The sequence below is a fragment of the Pelmatolapia mariae genome, linkage group LG12, assembly GCF_036321145.2.
Source record: "Pelmatolapia mariae isolate MD_Pm_ZW linkage group LG12, Pm_UMD_F_2, whole genome shotgun sequence".
NCBI classification, from domain to species: Eukaryota; Metazoa; Chordata; class Actinopteri; order Cichliformes; family Cichlidae; genus Pelmatolapia; species Pelmatolapia mariae.
In genome coordinates this window covers 10202834-10222871 of record NC_086237.1, presented here as the reverse complement: position 1 = coordinate 10222871, position 20038 = coordinate 10202834, and the positions used below count along the sequence as shown (strand labels likewise).

The 20038-nt window shown below is 42.0% G+C and overlaps 1 protein-coding gene and 1 long non-coding RNA gene across 2 annotated transcripts in view; one reads left to right on the top strand and one right to left on the bottom strand.

The window, feature by feature from the left end:
• gcn1 (GCN1 activator of EIF2AK4) overlaps nucleotides 1-17942 on the bottom strand; it is a 29321-nt gene extending 11379 nt beyond the window's left edge. Inside the window, exons 1-36 of the mRNA XM_063489111.1 lie at nucleotides 17851-17942; nucleotides 17203-17305; nucleotides 17049-17112; nucleotides 16820-16951; nucleotides 15740-15848; nucleotides 14065-14163; nucleotides 13111-13245; nucleotides 12850-13027; nucleotides 12672-12746; nucleotides 12436-12564; nucleotides 12295-12345; nucleotides 12108-12206; nucleotides 11819-11992; nucleotides 11579-11731; nucleotides 11397-11489; nucleotides 11224-11299; nucleotides 10175-10334; nucleotides 9884-10073; nucleotides 9656-9780; nucleotides 9125-9303; nucleotides 8936-9029; nucleotides 8736-8849; nucleotides 8444-8642; nucleotides 8204-8356; nucleotides 7189-7370; nucleotides 5275-5355; nucleotides 4967-5110; nucleotides 3667-3791; nucleotides 3205-3394; nucleotides 3016-3086; nucleotides 2314-2479; nucleotides 2027-2221; nucleotides 1686-1932; nucleotides 1448-1569; nucleotides 1238-1352; nucleotides 814-993 (exon numbers count right to left, since the gene is read on the bottom strand). Coding sequence (XP_063345181.1) covers nucleotides 814-993; nucleotides 1238-1352; nucleotides 1448-1569; nucleotides 1686-1932; nucleotides 2027-2221; nucleotides 2314-2479; nucleotides 3016-3086; nucleotides 3205-3394; nucleotides 3667-3791; nucleotides 4967-5110; nucleotides 5275-5355; nucleotides 7189-7370; nucleotides 8204-8356; nucleotides 8444-8642; nucleotides 8736-8849; nucleotides 8936-9029; nucleotides 9125-9303; nucleotides 9656-9780; nucleotides 9884-10073; nucleotides 10175-10334; nucleotides 11224-11299; nucleotides 11397-11489; nucleotides 11579-11731; nucleotides 11819-11992; nucleotides 12108-12206; nucleotides 12295-12345; nucleotides 12436-12564; nucleotides 12672-12746; nucleotides 12850-13027; nucleotides 13111-13245; nucleotides 14065-14163; nucleotides 15740-15848; nucleotides 16820-16951; nucleotides 17049-17112; nucleotides 17203-17305; nucleotides 17851-17868 — 4720 coding nt within the window. The 5' untranslated portion in view covers nucleotides 17869-17942. The remainder of the gene's footprint in view (nucleotides 1-813; nucleotides 994-1237; nucleotides 1353-1447; nucleotides 1570-1685; nucleotides 1933-2026; nucleotides 2222-2313; nucleotides 2480-3015; nucleotides 3087-3204; nucleotides 3395-3666; nucleotides 3792-4966; nucleotides 5111-5274; nucleotides 5356-7188; nucleotides 7371-8203; nucleotides 8357-8443; nucleotides 8643-8735; nucleotides 8850-8935; nucleotides 9030-9124; nucleotides 9304-9655; nucleotides 9781-9883; nucleotides 10074-10174; nucleotides 10335-11223; nucleotides 11300-11396; nucleotides 11490-11578; nucleotides 11732-11818; nucleotides 11993-12107; nucleotides 12207-12294; nucleotides 12346-12435; nucleotides 12565-12671; nucleotides 12747-12849; nucleotides 13028-13110; nucleotides 13246-14064; nucleotides 14164-15739; nucleotides 15849-16819; nucleotides 16952-17048; nucleotides 17113-17202; nucleotides 17306-17850) is intronic.
• Nucleotides 17943-18703: 761 nt separating this feature from the next.
• On the top strand, nucleotides 18704-19472 carry LOC134639468 (uncharacterized). Its single transcript, XR_010095357.1, has 3 exons — nucleotides 18704-18763; nucleotides 18855-18936; nucleotides 19230-19472. It is a non-coding gene; the product is annotated as an uncharacterized LOC134639468 (long non-coding RNA).
• Nucleotides 19473-20038: the final 566 nt, after the last annotated feature.

Here is a 20038-nt window from a genome sequence, read left to right as displayed (position 1 = left end):
TACGGGGTCATATGATTGTTGGATTTTTCTCTGTATGTATTATTGTGGGGTCTACCTTACAAAATAAAGCACCTTGAGGCGACTGTTGTTGTGATGTGGCGCTGTATAAATAAAACTGAATTAAATTAATATGCAACTCGTCATATCATAAGGTGTACTAGACATTGTTGAGATGATTTGTTCCAGTCACTCAGAACAAAACAAACTTTTTGGCTAAATATTTTAGAGTGAGCCAATTATGGTTATTTACATTCTGTTTTTATTGTTAGACTGTATTAGCATCATTTCATATGATTCAGTTCAGAACAGGGCTTTGGTGCAGATTTTAACAGGTGGGTGGGCTTCAGTGCTCTGAGATTAAGGATATCTGTTCTCATTATCATCACGCAAAGAGTATAAAAGGACTGTCTGAAGCTGAGCTTTTCATGCTTTGGGCTGAAGTTTTGGCTCATGGAGATTAGCTGTACACTGACCTCATTTGATACTTTGAGCATGTTAAAGCTTAGCATTCACTGTTGGAAAGTATACGTGACAAAATAAGGGAAAGTGCAATATTTCCACTCTAAAAAGTGTATTCAAATTTAGGAATGCATTCCTGTGTTAAAAAAGTATTAAACTCATTGCAGCAGAGTAAAGCTTTCATTTTATTTGCTCTTCATCGACACTACCTGAAACAGTAGCTTCTGAATGAAGACAAAGGAAATATTCAGATTTTCTGTTTCTTAATCCTCTTTGGGTCCATATTTTATGACCGTCTATGAGCAACAAGCCTTCTGCATTGGCAGCTGTGCCTCAAGACACTGAATCACTTACCCAGGATTTCTGGGTTGCGGATGACTGAGCCAATCTGTCGGAGGGCCTGTTGGCCGGCCTTCTGCACCTTCACATGGGAGTCAGTCAGCACCTCCGTCAGCTTGGGCACAATGCTGGGCAGGCAGGAGGACAGCTGCTTGGGTGCACAGTAAGCCATGGCACCCAATAACTCCACAGAACCTGCAGGAACAAGAGGCGTGAGTGACGGGATTGGAGTAGTCATCTAACTGAGACTGATTATTACCCATTTATCAACTCTTCAGTGCCGTTAAAACAGCTGAAAACCACACGTGTTAACTACTGTTCTCTAATATTTCTTAACATTTTAATCATCAGGTGTGCTAAAAAAAACTAGAGATCACTCTAAATACATCACTATATTCAAGACCTGCCCTGAAACCCTTTGACTGAAGATGCTCTTTACCTGCTTTTGTCCTCCATGACTCCTCCTCCAGGGCCACCAGCAGGGAGGGCAGGACCAGCTTCACCCCATGGGCACTCAGGTTCCTCATCACAGCCTTGGCACAGTCATCTGCAGCCTGGGAGGACAAGCAAGAGGGGTGGTAAAATGTCCCACTTGAGGAAAAGCCTCCAACAACTAATATTTAGACAACAACACGACCTGCCTGCTCACCTCTCTAACATACTGGTTCCCGTCTCCAAAACAGAGCAGGAGGTGTGGCAGCACATGGACCACGTAGGGCTCAAACAGTTTTCCCAACATATTACACAGCATCTCAAAGGCAAACAGCGCCCCTGCAAGAAACCAAAAATAAACCGGATACTCTGAGCTGTGCTAATAATGGTGGCATCTGGTATAAAAAGGATGAATCAAAACCAGACAGTTCAATGACTCATGAATTCTCGCTGACCTTCCCTGCGTCTGAAGTTTTTCTTATCCTGGATGGCCTCAGTAAGTGTGGTCATGATGTCCTGCTGTTTAAGCGCCAGGATCCCGAGTCCTTTGACCAGTCCAGCTAGCCCGTACGCTGCACCCTTCCTCTCTGCGTATTTGTCACTCTCGAGCAGCAGCTGAAGCAGGTTTTTAACAATCCCTGCAGCATCCTCTTTGATGGCGGGGACCAAAGGAGGCAAACAGCTGGCAACAGACTCCTGGACCTGGTGAAGGATGACATACCACATAAGATGACGTTGTGAAAATCTGAGTAGTACAGGTTGAGTGGGTAGAAAAGGAGCCAAAGTAGGCCTTTACCTGCTGTGATGGTGTAGAGAGTGCGGTAATAAGCTTGGCCACAATGGGTTTGACTTTGGGGTCGTTTTTGTCCAAATGTTTGGCCAAGGAGCCCATGAGAATAACCACGCTCTGACGCACAGAGTCGTAGCTGGCATCCTGCGGGGCGTTCTTCAAGAACTCCTCAAACACTGGCAGCAGGGAGCTCACGTTATCCTGATACATAAGGAAGGCGCATGAGATGCTGAGGAATACAGAAATGATAGCTGTCTGAAAACAACGTCTAGAAAAACAGAACCGTGCGTTACCTTGCCGTGTGTGTTGAGCGCTGAGAGGGCGGCGTCCAGCATGCAGCGCCGCACATCAGTGTGGCGATCGTTCAGAGCATCGGGAACGAAGAAAAGGAAGAGAGGGGTGACCTGAGATTCATCCAGGTACTGAGAGAGCTTGTTCAGAGCCAGAGCAATGCCACACCTGGGAATAAAAAATGGTAAATGGCCTGCATTTGTATAGCGCTTTAATTAGTCCCTAAGGACCCCAAAGCGCTTCACACTACATTCAGTCATTCACCCATTCACACACACACACACACACACATTCACACACTGGTGATGGCAAGCTACATTGTAGTCACAGCTGCCCTGGGGCGCACTGACAGAGGCGAGGCTGCCGGACACTGGCGCCACCGGGCCCTCTGACCACCACCAGTAGGCAAACATGGGGTTAGTATCTTGCCTGTATCTTTGTCATGCAGCCTGGGATCGAACCACCGACCTTCTGGTTAGTGGCTGACCTGCTCTGCCACCTGAGCTACAGTTCTTGTGCACTGATTATGTTTTTTCATAATCAGTGCACAAGAACAACATTGGATTCAGGCACAGTCTTTAGAAACACTTCTTATGTCACAGTCCTGATGTTTTTGCACCATTTACGGTCAGTTAATACAGAACTGTGTGGCACTCAGAGCTTTTTTTCTTTCCTTAAATTCCATCAGACCCAGATTTAATTACCTGGCCTCCCACTGGTCAGGTGGGGCTTCAGAGATGACTCTGCCCAGTGCATCCAGCACAGGCGGTGGTCTCTTTAGAAGGAAAAAAGAGAAGAAAGAAACAATCAAAACAAACAAACATCTTTTGTTACTGTAAAATTCTTACAGCAATAAAAATCTATGTAAATCGGAGCGTGGGACATGTTCTTACATAAAGTTTTTGATGGTAGAGCTCAGTGAGCTGGCCGAGCACCGTGGCAGACTGGTCTCTGTACTGGGACACGGCACTCGACAGAGCGTCGGCTGCTGCAGAGCGGATGGCTTCCTCGTGGTGAGTGACGTCCCCGATCAGCAGTGAGCAGATCTCAGGGACCAACTCCAGACCCAGAGACTCCCAGAGCCTGAGCAGGAGGAACAAACAGGGGAACTGGTTCAACTGGCCAATTTACAACACTATTTCTCCTTCACAGCACAAATCATACGATTTCATTGTGTTTTGACTCGCATATAAAAACCAGAATGTTTGACAATTTACTTTTTAACCAATGTTATGGCAGAATGGTGTCAACATGGGAATGAATGAAACATGATAGAACAAACAGGCTGAAGAACAAAAGTCAAACATTTTCAGTCAGTGACTGTTTGCAGGATGTTAGGAGCGTGTGTTACATACTTTTCAGCCAGGGCTTGACCTTCCTCCTCAACATCAAATCTGGCAACCCAAAGCCTACGCAGCAAACTCATCCCACTGGCATCTGTGCAGTCTGTAGGCAGGGCAAACTCCATCTCCAACAGCCCCTGGAAACAAACAGGACGAACTGTTAATCAAATGTCGAAACTTAAAATGTTGATTTTCTTGAAAAACATATGTTTGTTTCACATTTTTAGGTTAGGACGAGGCACTGAAAGACTGAAAAACATCTGGTGGAAGATCTTACAACCAGATTAATTACATGAGTGGGTATTAAAAGAGCAACCCAGAGAGGCCAAGGCTTTCAGAAATACCGCTGAAAAATTAAATTAACAGAACAAACTTCATAATTTTATTACAAGATTAAGTTAATTCAGAGAAATCTGTGGCAGTCAGGGCTGGGCCATATCATACCGTTCACGGTCATACCGGTATAATGTTAGACAATGATAAGAAAATGAAATATCGCAATAGAATATGGGTAAAACGCGCATGCGTTTGTTGTCATACGCACATGGCGGAAAAAGCATTTCGGTGACAGAGAATTAGAAAGCGGATCGTTGAATGAAACAGATGAATCAGAATTGCTTTGTAAAAATGGCGCAACTAAAGTGGTGTAGAACTGGTTTGGCTTTCGTCCGTCAGATACACACCAAAGCACATTTTTTGGTAGAGTCGTTATTACCGAACCGATTTTATGCGGTACACGGGGCTCAAAAATCTGTCAAATAATGTTTTAATACGACTTTGCTAAGCTACGAAGCCCCACCACTTGATGGATTGTTGGGGCATTACGGCTATCGTAGTCAGGAGCCTCGCGGAGTAATACGTACTGTGCTTCAACATAATATATTGTGTGTGCATAACCTCTTTTTAAGTTTTGTGGATATTCTACATGGTTATGCTGAGGATATGTCGGCCAATTTCCACTGGAAATGCCTTTTGGTTAAACTGTCAGTAAGGAATTTGCATTTGCACTGTTAAATTTTTAAATAGCTTAAATGCACATAAAAGAAAACAGTGAAAGTGAAAATACATTGATGGGGTTTGTTTTGCACTAATAAGTATTTTGTCTCGTGTCAATTATATCGTCAGTTATATCATTATTGCAAATTTTCAAATATATATTGCGATAAATATTTTTGGCCATATTGCCCTGCCCTAGTCAGGGACAAAGGTTCTGAACCGTTATGTAATGGAAACACTTCTGAAAACCACTGCCAGTGAAATGCAAGACAGAGACACTTCAGCAAATATCAAAATGAAGTGATGCCAGGCTCACCCTGAGGGCGGCGTCACGGACTGAGAAGCAGGGTGAAAGCAGGGCGTTGAGTAAGACATCGATCTCTGGCTGCTCTGCTACAGTGCAGCCCTCTTCTCCTCCAGCACTGGCACACAGAGCCGTCAGGCACTGAGACGCCAACACCTGAAACACAAAGTGTGCAAAGTGTCACATTGTGAAGCTACGCAATAATTCTGGAGCAGAGTAAAACAAGACCTAAAGGGTATTCAAAATGACTTGATGTCGCACTGAAGCATTAGAAAGGGTCCAAATGTTTGGATACACTAACTCTAAACTCTGACATTTACCTGGAGCCTCGGTGCTGCGGTGGAAATGACTCTGGTCAGTAGCAACAACATGCTGACACGTGGAAGCAGCTCTGGGCCGTTCTATGACAAGAAAACAACATAAAGAAATGATACTATGCAGTATTTGGCAATGTACTCTATATCGTGCAAGTCTAGAGCCACTCTTCATTTTATTTACATTGCAAAGAGCCAGACTTTGTCATTTTTAAAGTGACAATAATTCTCCAGGCTTCCTGAAGGCCTTTCTTTGAACACTGGCTGTTTTTTCACTTTCAGTCCAGCGCTTGTAGCTGAGCATTTTTAAAGGAAGGTCAAGGGTAAATGTTGTTAAGTTACTTAACACTGATATATGAATCATGCAAACAACAAAGGCCCTAACTCAAAGAATAAACCTGTGTTGTGTCTACACAGAGAAAATAATCGATTTTAAATTATACCTTTAGAAACTTTATTATATCTGAAGAAATGAGGGTGGCTCAAGACTTTTGCACAGCACTGTATGTTAAGACAAATATTTGCATATAAAAAAATTTCACAGTTAAATAAAATAAACAGATCCAGGCCAAGAAAAAAAGAGGGATACTATGTAAAGCGTAATAAAAAACCAAACAAAAGAAACCCAAAGATTTACAAATCTCATAAACTTAGATTTATTGTGGTTTCTAAAGAACATAGAAAACGTCTTTAACTGAAACATTTTACCATTTCTCAAAATACATGTCAGCTTATTCTGAAATTGATGGTGGCAACACATGACCAAAAATGTTGGGACAGGAAAAAAAAAACAAAGAAAATTTATAAAAAAAAATTTAAAATGATACTAAATGGTACTAAAAAACTGGGCTAGAAGAACTTTTGACAACTAATCAAGTTGACTTGAAACGGGAACAAGGTGGAAAAATCAATACTGCATACTGCATGATCTCTGGGCCCTCGGGCTGCACTGAATTAAAAAGCAGACATGATTCTGTCGTGACTCAGGAACACTTCAGAAACCGTTATCTATGAACACAGTTCACTGTGCCATTCACAAAAGCAGGTTAAAGCTCGGTCATGTAAAGAAGCTCTATGTGAACCTGATCTAGAAATGCTGCCATCTTTCTCTGGGCATAAACTCATTTAACATGGACTGAGGCAAAGTGGAAAACTGTTCTGTGGTCAGATGAATTAAATCGGAAATTCTCTTTGGGAAACAGGGATGCTGCGTCCTCTGGATTAAAGAGGAGAGGGATCATCCGGCTAGCCAACATCCTGATCATATAGGGGTGCATTGGTGTTTATACAAATGTTAGACTGTACATCTGGAACCAGGCACCATCAATGCTGAAAGGCATATCCAGATTTTGGAGCATTGTGTGCTCCCATCCAGACAGGATCTATTTCAGGAAAGGCCAACAAAACGCTGCTAAATCTCATCCTGCATCTATTACAACAGCATGACTTCATAGTAGAAGAGTTCACCGACCTGCGTGCAGTTTAGACCTTTCACCAGCTGAAAACATTTCAGTGTGTCATGGAACACGAAACACCACAAAAAAGAACAGGGATTGTTAAGTAGCTGGAATCCTTTTATCAGGCGAGAGTGAGACAACATTCATCTCCCAAACGTCCAGCACCTGGTTTCCTCAGTCCCCAGATGTTTACAGACTGTTATTAAAAGAACAGGGAACTCTACCCTGTGCCAACTTTCATGACACGAGTTGCTGCCATCAAATACCAAAATGAGCCAATATTTTCTCCTCTTAAATGTTTGACATGTTTTCTGTCCTCTATATGAATAAAATATGGGTTTCATGCATATGATTGCATTCTCTTTTTATTTACACTTTACACAGACTCCCAACTTGTTTGGAACTCGCTCTGTGCAGATAACAGCCACCACAGAGAAAATGCAATAAAGCCATTTGTCTGTACCTCATCTATGGCAACATCATCACTGTTGGTGTCAGCCCGAAGCTGAGAGTGTTCATTGATGACCTGCAGTGCTCTCATCATGGTGTTCTCCGTCTCCTCGGTGCTGCCTGAAGACTCCCTGAGTGTAGCGTTGAGGAGAGGGAAGCAGAAGGAAAAGGCAGGAGCAGATAGAGGCGCCGCATCTGAGGAAAATAAAATAAAATAAAAACATATTAGAAGAAAAGGAAGAAAAGGTCACCCCCTCTCCTGAATGACGCATGCTGGACGCCGCCCTCGCGCTCAACACAAACACCAAGGTAACGCTCAATTCAGTTTTTTAAGAGTTTGTTTTCAGACAGCTATCATTTCTATGTTCCTCAGCATCTCATGTGCCTTCTTTATGTGCCAGGATAATTATTTTTAGTACATTATTATTTAAAATTATTTACACCTGTATGCTGTTAGGGTAATTTATACTTAATAGCCTTTTTCACTACAAGGTCTGAATATATTTTTTGGTCACTGATGTCTGTTGATAGTCAAGAGTGCTGACCAAACCTAAATGAACATCACTGTTTTGAAGAAGGATTAAAATTAGTGTTGAAAGGCACAAACTCATCAGAGATCAGCTCATCTTAGACTTTTTAAAGACTGGGACTTTGTTTTTAAACTAGCGCAGGCGCCCTCTGCTGGACATTAGAAAGAATTCAGGTTTTCAGACCCATGAGGTATGACCATCTTTTACATTTTTAGATTTTAGGTTTGTATTTTCTGCACAGGGAAATGTCAGTTATTAACCTGTCTCCTATATTTGAGTTTTCATCTAAAATATTTTCATATTTTGGGGAAAAAAAATATGAATGTTCATCACATTAAGCAGTTACACTGTGGTCACAGTGAGCAGGGTTTTAGTTTGTGTTAGATTTTATTCTCATCTTTTAATGTTTTTAATCATCAGTGGTGTTTTTTCAAGTCTTTCAGATTTATTGACTCATCTAAGATGTGTCGTTTCATTTTGTGAACCACATGTACTCACCGGCAGTCTTGCCCTCTCTCTGTGGGACGGTGTGGTTGTGCAGCAGCATCACGGTGCGGTGAGCAGCTGTAGCCAGGTCCTCTTGTTCCCAGGCTTTATCCAGATCACACTCAGGCTTCAGTAACCGTAAAGTCACATGACCCACAAGGACAGCTGGATGGGGGAAAGAAAAACAAAAATGATTTTAAACTGAGATGCCAGAAACTGTGTTTTAAAACTACACCAAGACAGACTTTGTACCCAGATGTTGAAGGCTCTTAGGCATGAGGCACACTCCAATATCCAAGAAGACCTGCTGGATGCTTGGAGCAGCCAGGGGGGATTGCAGCAGGGGCATTAGGACCTGGAGGACAGCAGGGAGCTCCCTGGTGATCTGAGCAGGTCTTGCTATCAGAGTGGCTCCCAGGAGACCCACCACGCTCTGCAGCTCTCCATCCAGCTGCAAACAGCAAACAGAGAATTTTAAAATGTCACACCGGGGGCACTCTGTTTTAATGACCTGATTTAGTGGACAGACTTTAGAGCTCCTTACCTCTTGAAGTCTTTTGCGAGTAGCAGACTCTTTTTCCAGCTGGATTTGCATCATTTCCTTCTGTTTCGTAGTTAGCTGGATCTCCTCTTTGATGCCTTTCTTCTTCTTGAGCTCCTGTCACATCAAAAAGGAAATTAACACATTCAAATAGTTCCAAACGTTAAGATCCTTTAAAAAACAAAAAACAATAATTAATCTACCTCCTGTAACTCCAATTCAATGATCTGTTCCTTGTATGAGTACGCCTTGTTCTCTCGCTTCATGTTTACTTTCTTAGTGTTTTCCTTCTGGGCACTGCAGCAGGTTAACAGAGGGCAGACAGGAGTGAACAAATGTTCCACAGACGGAGCTCTGAGTTCAGCTGCAGGTGAGTGAAACTGTGCATTTACCTCTGGATGATACTCTTGTCATACAGTTCACCCTCGGGTGTCAACATGATGGCGTACTCCTCCCTGGTGACCTGAAGCAGTGCCGGTTTGGAAAGCCCTTCAGTGATGTGACTGATCACCCGCGGCAACAGCTTGTTTGGGGAGAGGCGTGAAAGGGAGCCCACTGCATTCCTGACCGCCTGAGGAGAAAGGAAGAAAATAAAAATAAATACATAAATAAAATCACTAAATAACCCAAGAACTTATTCATCACTTAAGATACAAACAGAAAGTCTGCATGTGTACGAGTTTAGTGAACAGTAAGGAAAAACTGTTCTTTAATTTAAGATGAAATAAAAAAAGAAATGCTGCTTTTTGGCTGGAGACCAAATGTAAAGAGGTGCATGTTTGTTATCATCATCTGAACACGTCTCCTTTCCTTGATCTAGATGCTACATTAAGCTGTTTCATTCTGTTTTTTCACCATGTTCTACATGAATCTGTATAAACAAATGTAGAAATACAAGACATGAAGATGTATGATTGTCAAACCTGGTTGTCGGCATCGACTTTGAGCAGCTGTGGGAGAATAGCCTCCAGGTTCTTTTCTATGAACTCTTCAGCTTTCAAGTTCATGGAGGAGAGGAGAACAGGCCAGAGTCCACGGCGAGCTTCCACTGAAAAAGATACACGTGAAGTGAGACATTTCAGACGCTGCTACCAACACCAAAGCACTATAGCAACAAACCTCGGGGTTATGAAACAGTGAAAACCATGTACCTATAGATGGATGATGAGAAACTATCAGGGTCTCCATAGCCAAACTCTCTGCTTCAGCAGGATCGCCCCACTGGCTGGCAGAGGAGCAAACAACACACAGTGCATCCAACAGGACACGAGGGGGCACATAGCTGCGACCCAGCTCAGTCAGCTCTCCGGACTCTGACACCACGCTGTCCTGGGGTAAAACCTGAAAGTTTACAGTACTGTCAGTAAGATGAAAATACAGTGAATAGAAAGAGAGTTAGCATTCAGCCCTGCAGCGGCTGGAAATGATAAGTGATTCTGTACTTTGTGTTTGTTGATGACCACCCGCAGTTCCCCAAGAAGGCCATGAGCAAGACTGGATCCTCCCAAAGAGGAGAGAAGCTTCCTGATTGTCTGCTGTGCTCTCTTCCTCACGCGCCAGCTTCGAGACAACAGAGCCGCAACTGTGGCCTGATGATACATCCTACAGAGCGCACAAGGGGGAAAATGTCATTAAAGGAAAATGGGATAAAAAGAAGGCAGACTGCCTGCTTCCTGCATAAAAACAACACTAGGTGACTTTTAATTTCAGCAAGTCAGCAAGTTTGGGTTTTGCCCTGTTTACGTCAACAACTTTTTTGGAATTGGGGTTGTATCTATATACCAAACACACACTGCCATGGGCCAATATTGCCTTCCAGACCTCTATCTAAATGACAGACTGATGTTTTTTTGTTGTTTACACTTTTCTACTGCTTAAATGTTAAAACATGGTATGATGAAAAGCTTTAAAGCAGTTTTCCTTATTAAGATTTGTTACACTGGCCTAAGGGGAATAAATAACAGCAAGCAAAACAAGGATCATGTAAAGACTTTTTCATAAGCAAACAAATTTTTTATACAGTAAAAATCACTGCCCTAACAGTGTTAATACCATGTAAAATAGCATAAGCAAGTTGTGTAAGGTCCTTGTTGTGCACTACATTTTTAAACCCTATTTCACTGCCCACTAAATAAAGTACCATCTCAGGTTAAAGTTAACATATGTTTCTAGCTATAACTGGGCTGATATCAGTCAGCTGATGTAGGCACTGACAGCAGATACTGGTATGTTGTCAATATGTGCTATCATCAAAAGCCTTTATTCAATCTTTTCAATCAATCAATCTGTAACAGCCATAATGATGAGATATTAGAAAGGCTCTAAGTTTACCTTAAGCCCCACTGATCAGTGATACAGACTGAATATTAACCTATTCAGTTCTTTCAAAAAGCTGCTTTGTGGAAATAACAAAAAGGGCACACGATGTGTGAGGACAGTATTTTTATATATAAGAGTTTCTGGTGTGAATGAACACTGAGGTTAGACTCACTGTGTTTTGCTGCTGTTCAGTCTGTGGGCATGATCCAAAAACAGCCGTTCACAGAGCTGCAGCACTGTGAGCAGAGCTAGAGAGAGTGCAAAGTAGAAAGTAGAAATAAGACATTTTTTAACCACTCATAAGCAATGTAAAACTATATAACAGCATTTTTAAAATGCTCTTACCTTCTTCACTGCCTTGGGAGAGGAACTTCTCTGTAGTGAATAATGGCTTCTTCTCATCCAAGATCAGGTTCCAAAAGCTGCTGAATTTGGCCTCTGCAGGGACAAAAACAGCCTCTGTCACTTCATATTCTCTTAGAGGCTCTATAAGTGACAAAAAGCCACAGCTGGAACAAAAGCCTCACCTGTTTGTGTCTCCAGCAGAGCCAATCGACTCAAGAGAACAGACGCTGCCACGCCTTCCGCAAGTAGAGCATGCTGGGAGTTCTGTGCTGCAGCTTTCTCAACTGTCTGAAGCAGCAACGGTATGAGGTCTGAGGCTTGGGCCAGAGTGTCACCTGGACAGCAGACAAATAAGGGTTGAGTTCCTTTAAGCCAGCTGCACATGTGTGATGCAGCATAATGTTTCCTTGCGTCTCACTGACCTTTGAAGGCCCCCAGCATGGCTTGAAGGTAGGCATGCCGAACCAGAGAGGTGGAGGTCTTCAGGGTGAACGCCTTCTTGAACCAATCCAGCAGAGCGACGGGAACTTCCACCGTGAGGCGGTTGCTCCACTGGGAGAGCACAGACACTGCATGCACCAAGGTGCCTTCATGGACTAAACAAAAGAAGGAAAAGTCAGAATTAGTGTGCAAGAAGTTTAGAGTAACGCTGGATTTTGAGCTCACAGAGACACAGGACTATGAGAGGAAGGTGAGGAAGATGAGCGTTACCTTCCTGCTGTAAATAGGGGATGAACATCACAGTGACTGCAGAGCTCAGAGTCTGGTTGGAGGCTCCTGACACGGTATGATGGCTGCAGCTGGCAATCCCTACAACATTTAGAGCAAATGCTTACCTTTCTTTTCTCATGTTAAACAGCCAAGCTCATAAATACAAAGTGTTTGAAAGGCTGCGTACCCGACAACACACTCATCTTTTGGGCAACAACTGTGAGCTTTCCTTCAGAACCTGCAACAACAACAATGCTGCTTCAGCTCAACAAACCCAAACATAAAAATCAAATCAACGTACTCATTATATGCGAAATAGTGAGTTCACCTCCGAGGATTCTGAAGAGATGTGTGACGATATCCTGCACAGCTGTGGGGTCGCTGCACTGCTGGGCCAAGTTCTGCACGGCCTGGACTGCTCCCTCCATCAGCTGGGCATTATTAGCTTTCAGCTGACCTGCGACACAAAGCACAACGATACCTAAAGCACAGCATCACACAGGCGGAGTGTGTGGTTTAAAATCATGTTGCTCAAGAAATAAAGAGCACCAGCTGAAGCCTTACTTGCGAGTGCCTTTCCGATATCCATGGCATACTGACTGAGGTCAAGCGTTACAGCAGACAGCAGACAGGAAACGGCTGCAAAGACATCAAAGAGTTTGGTTGTTTTTTCCCCATTTGCTGCATGAGCCTCAGACAGGTGAGGATTAAACACTATGACCAAAAGCTAAAGGCAGCTCACTCTGCATGGCGTTCTCCGGGCTGCGGAGCATCGTCTTCTGCAGGGTAGGGAGCAGCGTCTCTTTAAACTCAGGGTGAGACACGTGGCGCAGTAACGAGCTGCTTTTGTCCAGAATGTGCTGCTGTGGTTTCGTCTTGCTCATGAGGACCGACTTCACGTACAGGTCCAGGAGCGCGCTCTGAAAGAAGCAGACAAACAACATCATGGTACAAAGAGATATCAGGAAGAACCGTTAAAAATGGAAAATAAATTTAAACTCACCTTGTGTTTCTCTATAGTAGCATTGTCCTTTTGAGCAGAGCAGAAGTCGAAACACACCCCCAGCAAAGCCAGAGTCGTAGGGCTCTGCTCCAGAGTCAACAGGGTGCTGATGTACTGACTGACCATCCCCGGGTTCTGGTAAAGAGAAATGACTGTTAGAAAACCTGTGTGAATCATCAAATGGCTAGATGGCTAAACCTAAAGCTAAAAGCAGTTGAAGTTTCTGCAGCCAGTTCTACACAATATTTATATCAATGTCATGTTCAGTGGTAACTAAATATTAAAACATGGAGAGAAAAAAAAACCTAAAAGAAAAAGAAGTGACTTATTTTTATAAACACATTGTCTTTGTTTCAGTGGAAAAAACTGGGAAATAACAAAAAAAAGAAAACTGAGTATCAGTTTTACTGTTGTTTTAAACATCTGTATCAGCCCAGAATTTCACAGTTGGTCCATCTCGATTATTGAACTACAGTTACTTTTTTTAAATTTGCCATTAAATCAAATAGTGAGATAGTTTACATATCATTTTGAATGTGGAGTAAGAAATGACCAGCTTTCTATAACAGCTACATCATATGAAAACACTTCAGCAGTACACAATCATCTGGAATATGATATTCAAATTCATATTTTATGTGTTTGTAAAGTCTGGGTTTTTAACTACAATTTATTACCTTCACTGTAGCCTCACTGTGTGTGTGCACACGCACGCTAAGTTACGTTGAAATGAACCGATGTAAGCAAAGGACAATTTCTGTTTGTGTATGCTGAGCTAATGAAATCAGCTTCGCATGCATAATTAAAGCCATAACAAAGTGTTTATTAAGTGCTCTCTGTGACAGCTGACATGATCTGGTGCTTGTGAATTTAATATACTGCACCTTTAGGTGAAGTGAATGAAAGTGAGATGTGAAAAAAGCAGGTCAGATCCAAGAATGTGTTCTAACTCACTCCCTCCCACAAGTGACTAAGATTCTTGAGGCTTGACTTCTTAGCTGTGGCCTTGGCTCCACCCACAACCTCAGCCACAAGAAGACTCTGAACCTCCACCTGAAAGAGAAGCCAAAACACCCAGGAGTGAGACCAACATCCAAGTAAAACCTGTACTCTATTACAGGAAGCAGGTTTAGTGAACAACTCTGAGTTTGTTAACCTTGAGATTTGGTTTTCTGTTCTAGAAAGAGAGTCAACGGACTCTGGACTGAGCCAGCTCGCATTCAGGTTTTCTTCCTCCCACTCCTGGTGCACCTGAACCAGCTGACTGACACTCAGATTCATTTCCTCATTCATAAAGTTTAAAAGCGCACATTGGAGTGGATTCACCTGCAGACCTTCATGTTTTTACAAACACTGAAGTCACAGGTAGATGCAAGTTTGCTTGATTTTTGTATTAAAATGAGTGCTTTCTAAAAGGACGGAGACAGCGACTGCAGCACAGATTTATCATCAGTTCAGAATAAAATTGACAGTTTCCATGTTTCTGACTCTGTGGACAATAACACAGCTATTCCTGTCAGCTGTCCCTGCACAGCAAACAATTATTGTATCTTATTGCAGCATTCACAGTTTAAATAAAGCATTTCTGTATATGAAGCTTTAAACAGTCCTTTGTTGTGTTATCATCACTCTGGTGGAAAAATGTCCATTACAGGTGGATCTTGGACATGTGATTATTTCAATGAAGATGAGGCTGAAATGAAATGAAATGATTTTAAGACTCCACAAACTGAACAAAATGTATTTTAAATGGACGTTTTAAATGCAGCTGCAGACAGTCTGAGGTTTAAAAATCTCAAAATGTTGAAATTTGTTCACAAATTGAGATTCAGCCATTAAATGGCTTCAAAGATCCTGAAATTTAGAGTCTCAACTTTGACATATTTTCAAGTGAAGAGCACCTAAAATCACTCCCAGTGAATCAACCCAGAACCAGGACAGGTCAAAGACTCTGTAACAGATCAGCAAACCGTGTCCATGTCAGAGTCCACTTGGGGTGCAGGACGGATGCAAAATGGATTCAGTCCGGATCAGAACGTTTGCTTTTACTAATAAAACAGATTCTGTCATCTAAATTTGCTCCTGTCAGGTAAGAGCATAATAATTAGAATATAAATATTAAATGTCAAACGAGGACTCCATCTTGGCCTCATAAAAAGTTCAAGTTGGGTAAATGACGGCCACAGACATAAATTTTATATCAAACTTTTATACAGTCTGTGATGATGACAGAGGCCATCATGGTGCAAGCTGATTAAAACTCTTTTTCTCCTCCAATTTTTGAAGACAGATATCGGTCCACACTGATGTGTTCCTCTGCTCTTTACCTTCAACTTTTACCATGGTGAATTGTGGTATTGGAGCTCCATTGATGATGGCTTTCTTTACTTAATTGTGCGCTTAACTCAGGGGAACAGTCTTAAAATTGAACTTACTCTGATCAGCTGTTTTAGAAAGAGAAACTAAGAGCTGCTGATGTCAGACTTTATTTTTAAACTCAGTTTGTTGACCATGCTTCCTGGAATATGGCCCTGGTCTCATGCGGGCAAATCCTGTTCATAAAATGTTTAAATAATGCTATTTGTCACAAAGAGAAAAAAAAAAGAAGAAAAAAAGCCTTTTCACTGACCATTTTCTTCCAGGTCGGCCCTTCTCTTTTCTCTGGGGCAGAGAACACACTGGACACTAAAAGGCAGGTCCAAGACAGGCCAACGAAGGCGGCGGAGCCTGTGGCTTTACTGCAAATACAACAAAGGAATCAAACAGAACAATATGTAAACAGAAAAATGACATTTTTCCGCAGTGTATCCAGAAAAATGTAAGAACACTTCAAGTTTTCCAAATTTGAATGGAGATGTGAGAACCTTGGAAAAAAAAAAACCCCAAAAAACCAACAGCACTCCAACAGCACTTATGGTAATGTTGAAGGAGGCTATCCCAATTGTCGTAGGGCAAGAGATGTCATACGTCCTGGAGAAGTTGTTAGTTCAGGACCCCCAGTGAGCACACTGGAACCCACTACCTTCTTGCTGTGAGGCGGCAGTAATTCCCAGATGGATAAGACGTTACAGAATACCTACAGTCAAACATGGTCATGGCATCAACATGCTGCAGGACTGTTGTTCTGTGACAGGATCACACAGATGGAAGGATGGATGCAGAAAAATACAGTGAAAACTTTTCTTCCAGAGTGCCCCACATCTCACATTTCAGAAACTCAAGAATGTGAAAAGAAAGCAGTGTCTTCAAAAAGTTCTGGACTGCTGCCCTGCTGTGTGCTGACGCCTTTCTCAAAAGTTAAAAAAAAAATCCAAGCTTTTATGATTATTACCAGGACAACTTTAGGGTGTTGATGCTGTCAATGGCTTCACCCAAGCAAAGAATCTAAATATTCAGTTTTTACTTTTCATACACTTAGAAAACACTCAAACCCTCTTGCCATGTCAAGAGTACTGTGGAGTAGTGTGTGCAACGAGAAAGCGAATGAACACTATTTACTATGCCATAAAGCAATGCACCCACATTATTTTAATTAAAGCTGCTACGCTAAGTTATATAAATTGTGTTTACTGTGCCAGGCAAACACAGAAAGATTAAAGATGTTTATGACTCTTCTCTTCTGTAAGTCTGTAAAAGCAGGAATTTATTGCCAGTGAACATCTGCAATGTTTAAAGCCAACTAGATGCACCCTGAAGTTTGGGTCATTACCTGGGCTCTCCAGTTTTGCTGATGACTCCACTGTTGAGCAGGCAGTGGAGCAGGTTGGTTACCAGGATGTCAGGCTGACTTTCAGCCAGCTGGCCAATAACAGAGAGCAGCTCTCTGCGTGATGCAGCATCCCTGAGGAGCGCACACAAGATAGAAAGGGTTGAAACCCCTGACATCAACTGAGTGTAAAGATTCACCTTCACTGTTACAGATGAGGTCAGAAACCCACCGATATCTGTGTGGAGTGAGGCAGAAGAGCTTGCATAGTCCTTTAATGGCGGGCTCTGGTAACTCTAAAACAAAAGCATTTCACAGCTTGTTACTGTTTACTGAAGACCGAACAGTGAAGATATTAAAAAAAACAAAAAAACATAAGCTCTCACCTTTGCCCTTTATACACCGTTTCAGGTCTCCGAATATCTCCTTGCGCTCCTTCACGCTGGCTGTATTCACTTTCACAGCAAATTTCTTCAGCGTGTCTGAAACCTGAAGCAACATTCACAATGAGAAAGGAAAACATGACAGCAGTCTTGTGTAAGAGCTAAAAATGTGCAGCTTGTGGTCATGTGAGGCAGAGGAGGGTTCAGTAACACATCAGAGAATGGGCTTGATAAGAATACTTGGGTGTGTTTTTTTATTGGATAGTGTCTTAAATGACTGCTGAACTCATTTGTCAGCTCGGCTCTGTTAAAATGTTTATCCATCATACTTGGACGTTCATGTCAGAGGGTTATGAACTTGGTCGGAGACGATGAAAACAAAAGTTTCAGGCGGTTCTCCGCTGAGTACCGACGCGCTCCTCTGCTCGTCAGCTGCAACAGCTCAGCCTCATCCAGTCACACTTGATGCGACGTAGCACAAAGCTAACGGCTTGCTAGTTAGCAGCTGTAGAGGGCCGCTCGACTCTCGTGGCGAACACCGAAACCCGTCAAGATTATCAAATAAATGGACCCCCAAGATACCACCATTTTTGTTTCTGCCTCACCTGAAAGCTATAGTAAAAGTAGTTAATAAAATCCTGCCACACAAACCTGCGTGTCCGCCGCCATCTTGCCGGTCTTGATGCAGGAAGGACTTGTTAGCGCCACTTCCGGGTCACGGCGGCTACGTATGCTTCTGCTGCATTATTGAGAACTGGGAAAGTTCAAGTTCCAATCTAGTAACAGGAAAAATCATAAAGAAAACACAATATTCATCTGTAACACCTAATTTTCCCAGTGTCAGAAATTAGGATTATAACTTTTAGAAAGTAGATGTGATAGAAAAAAACATGTTTGCCGGCAATACCTTTTGCATACGTCGAGACAGTTAAAGAAAAAGGAGAAAAAAAAATAAAATGAAAAATGAAAAACTCAACAAACAGGTTCACCAAACAACCAGACGTGGTTAATGCTGTTCACGTATTTTAGCATAATATCCAGCATTTAGTTCTTTTCCTAACCGTAAACAAGTACTTTTTGGCCAAAAACTGACCAAACTCTGGTTGGAAGTGAAAATGTTATAAAAATAGAAAACACTCAAATATCATATCATATTTCACCTCCTTTCATTTCATTTAGTATTTTATGACAAGTTTTATGTTCAAAATCCCTTTATATTTCTTGACTTCATAAAATAGCTATCTACTGCATAGACATTTCTTTGTTCAGGTAATAATAAAACGCAAACCCTTTAAAGAAACCTACAGTAATGTGTCGGGATGAACTCAGTGTCTAACTACAACTTCGTATGAACACAATTTCCAACCCGATTTGAAGCTGTGAAACATTTTCGTACTGATATTTTAATTGCAAACGTTTATGTACGAGGTACTATGAATGCAACCCCATAAACCCACACGTACCACACCTTAAACCGCACTCAGTCCTGCTTTCTTTGTAATATCACACACACAGTTCCATGTAAGATACGCTTCTGTACGCCCTGCCCTCGTCATGAGCTCAGGTTATTACTCATGCAGCTATGAAACCTCTCTTTATTCATAAAAAAAAAAAAGAAGAATATGCCACTTTCAGCTGTTCCCTTGTCGCCACAGCGTGCGAGGTTTCTTTTCCTGCTGCTGCCAGCCTTTTAAAGTGGACGCCGGCGTGAACTGCGGCCATATGCCTGCCGGTTATGTGAGTCAGCTGGCGTGCATATTGATTGACCGGATGATTAACTTATAGTCGGGCAGACGGCAAGTTGGAGCAATACGGCGATTCCGTTTGCTCCAGATTTTAAAGTTTTATCCAGATTGTATGTTGTTTTTCTGTTGTTTTGATTTGTAGTTTGGATTTTTGTTACGCCACTGGTGGGAGGCCCTTTTTCTAGCTGCAGATCACCAGTGTGGTCCTGCAGTTGGGTTACCCCCCAGCGCTACATATTAGTTTTGTTGTAATATATTAAAATTTTCTTTGTTTCTTTTATTCAGATGCGGAGTGCCGACTTGGAGGAGACTAGGGTGCCTTGGTGGTGGGATTCTTTGAGTGTACACACCTGCCTTGTTTAGTTTATTAGTCTGAGTGTGTGATAGTGTGCTGCACTTGTGTCTTGGTGTGTTTTCTTCTTTTTTTGAGTTTGTGTGTGGCATCCCTGCCCCTCCACTGGTAAGCCTCAGCTCTGAATACCTTTTTTAAGCATATTTGTATATTGATATTTATGATTGTGTTTTTATACGTCGTTTTAAATAATTATTAATAAATTGTTAAACTGTTTTATCATTGAACCTCGTCTCTGTACTGAGTATAACAAACCTAAGTGCCTTCTTGGTGATTAGTGTTGCTTCCAGTATTCTCTGGGTGAAATTCCCAGGGTGGCGTTGTCTTTAAACTGTGAAGAGTATTTACTTTATTCCCACCTCGTGCTGCCACACTTAGAACCTAGAAAAAACCACATATTACTTTCCCAAGTATTTATCCAATTGAAGGCTTAAGCCACTGTCATCTAACAAGCATTCCCTCAAGTATTTATACAAGAAATCACGAGAATCTTTTTTTCTATTCTGAAAGCATCAAAAAATGTTAACGATCAATGTTCTACCTTCTTGGGTTTTTTTTCTCATAACAATAAACTCCATTGAACATATCTCGATATAGATTGTGTTATATACCTGTCTGCTCAAAAACTACATGCACACCATTCCAGTAGCTCATAGAACCACTTTTGGCAGCAACAATGTGAAGTATTTGTTTTCTGTATGACTTTCATTCTCTCACTCATTGTGAAGGAATTTTGGCCCAT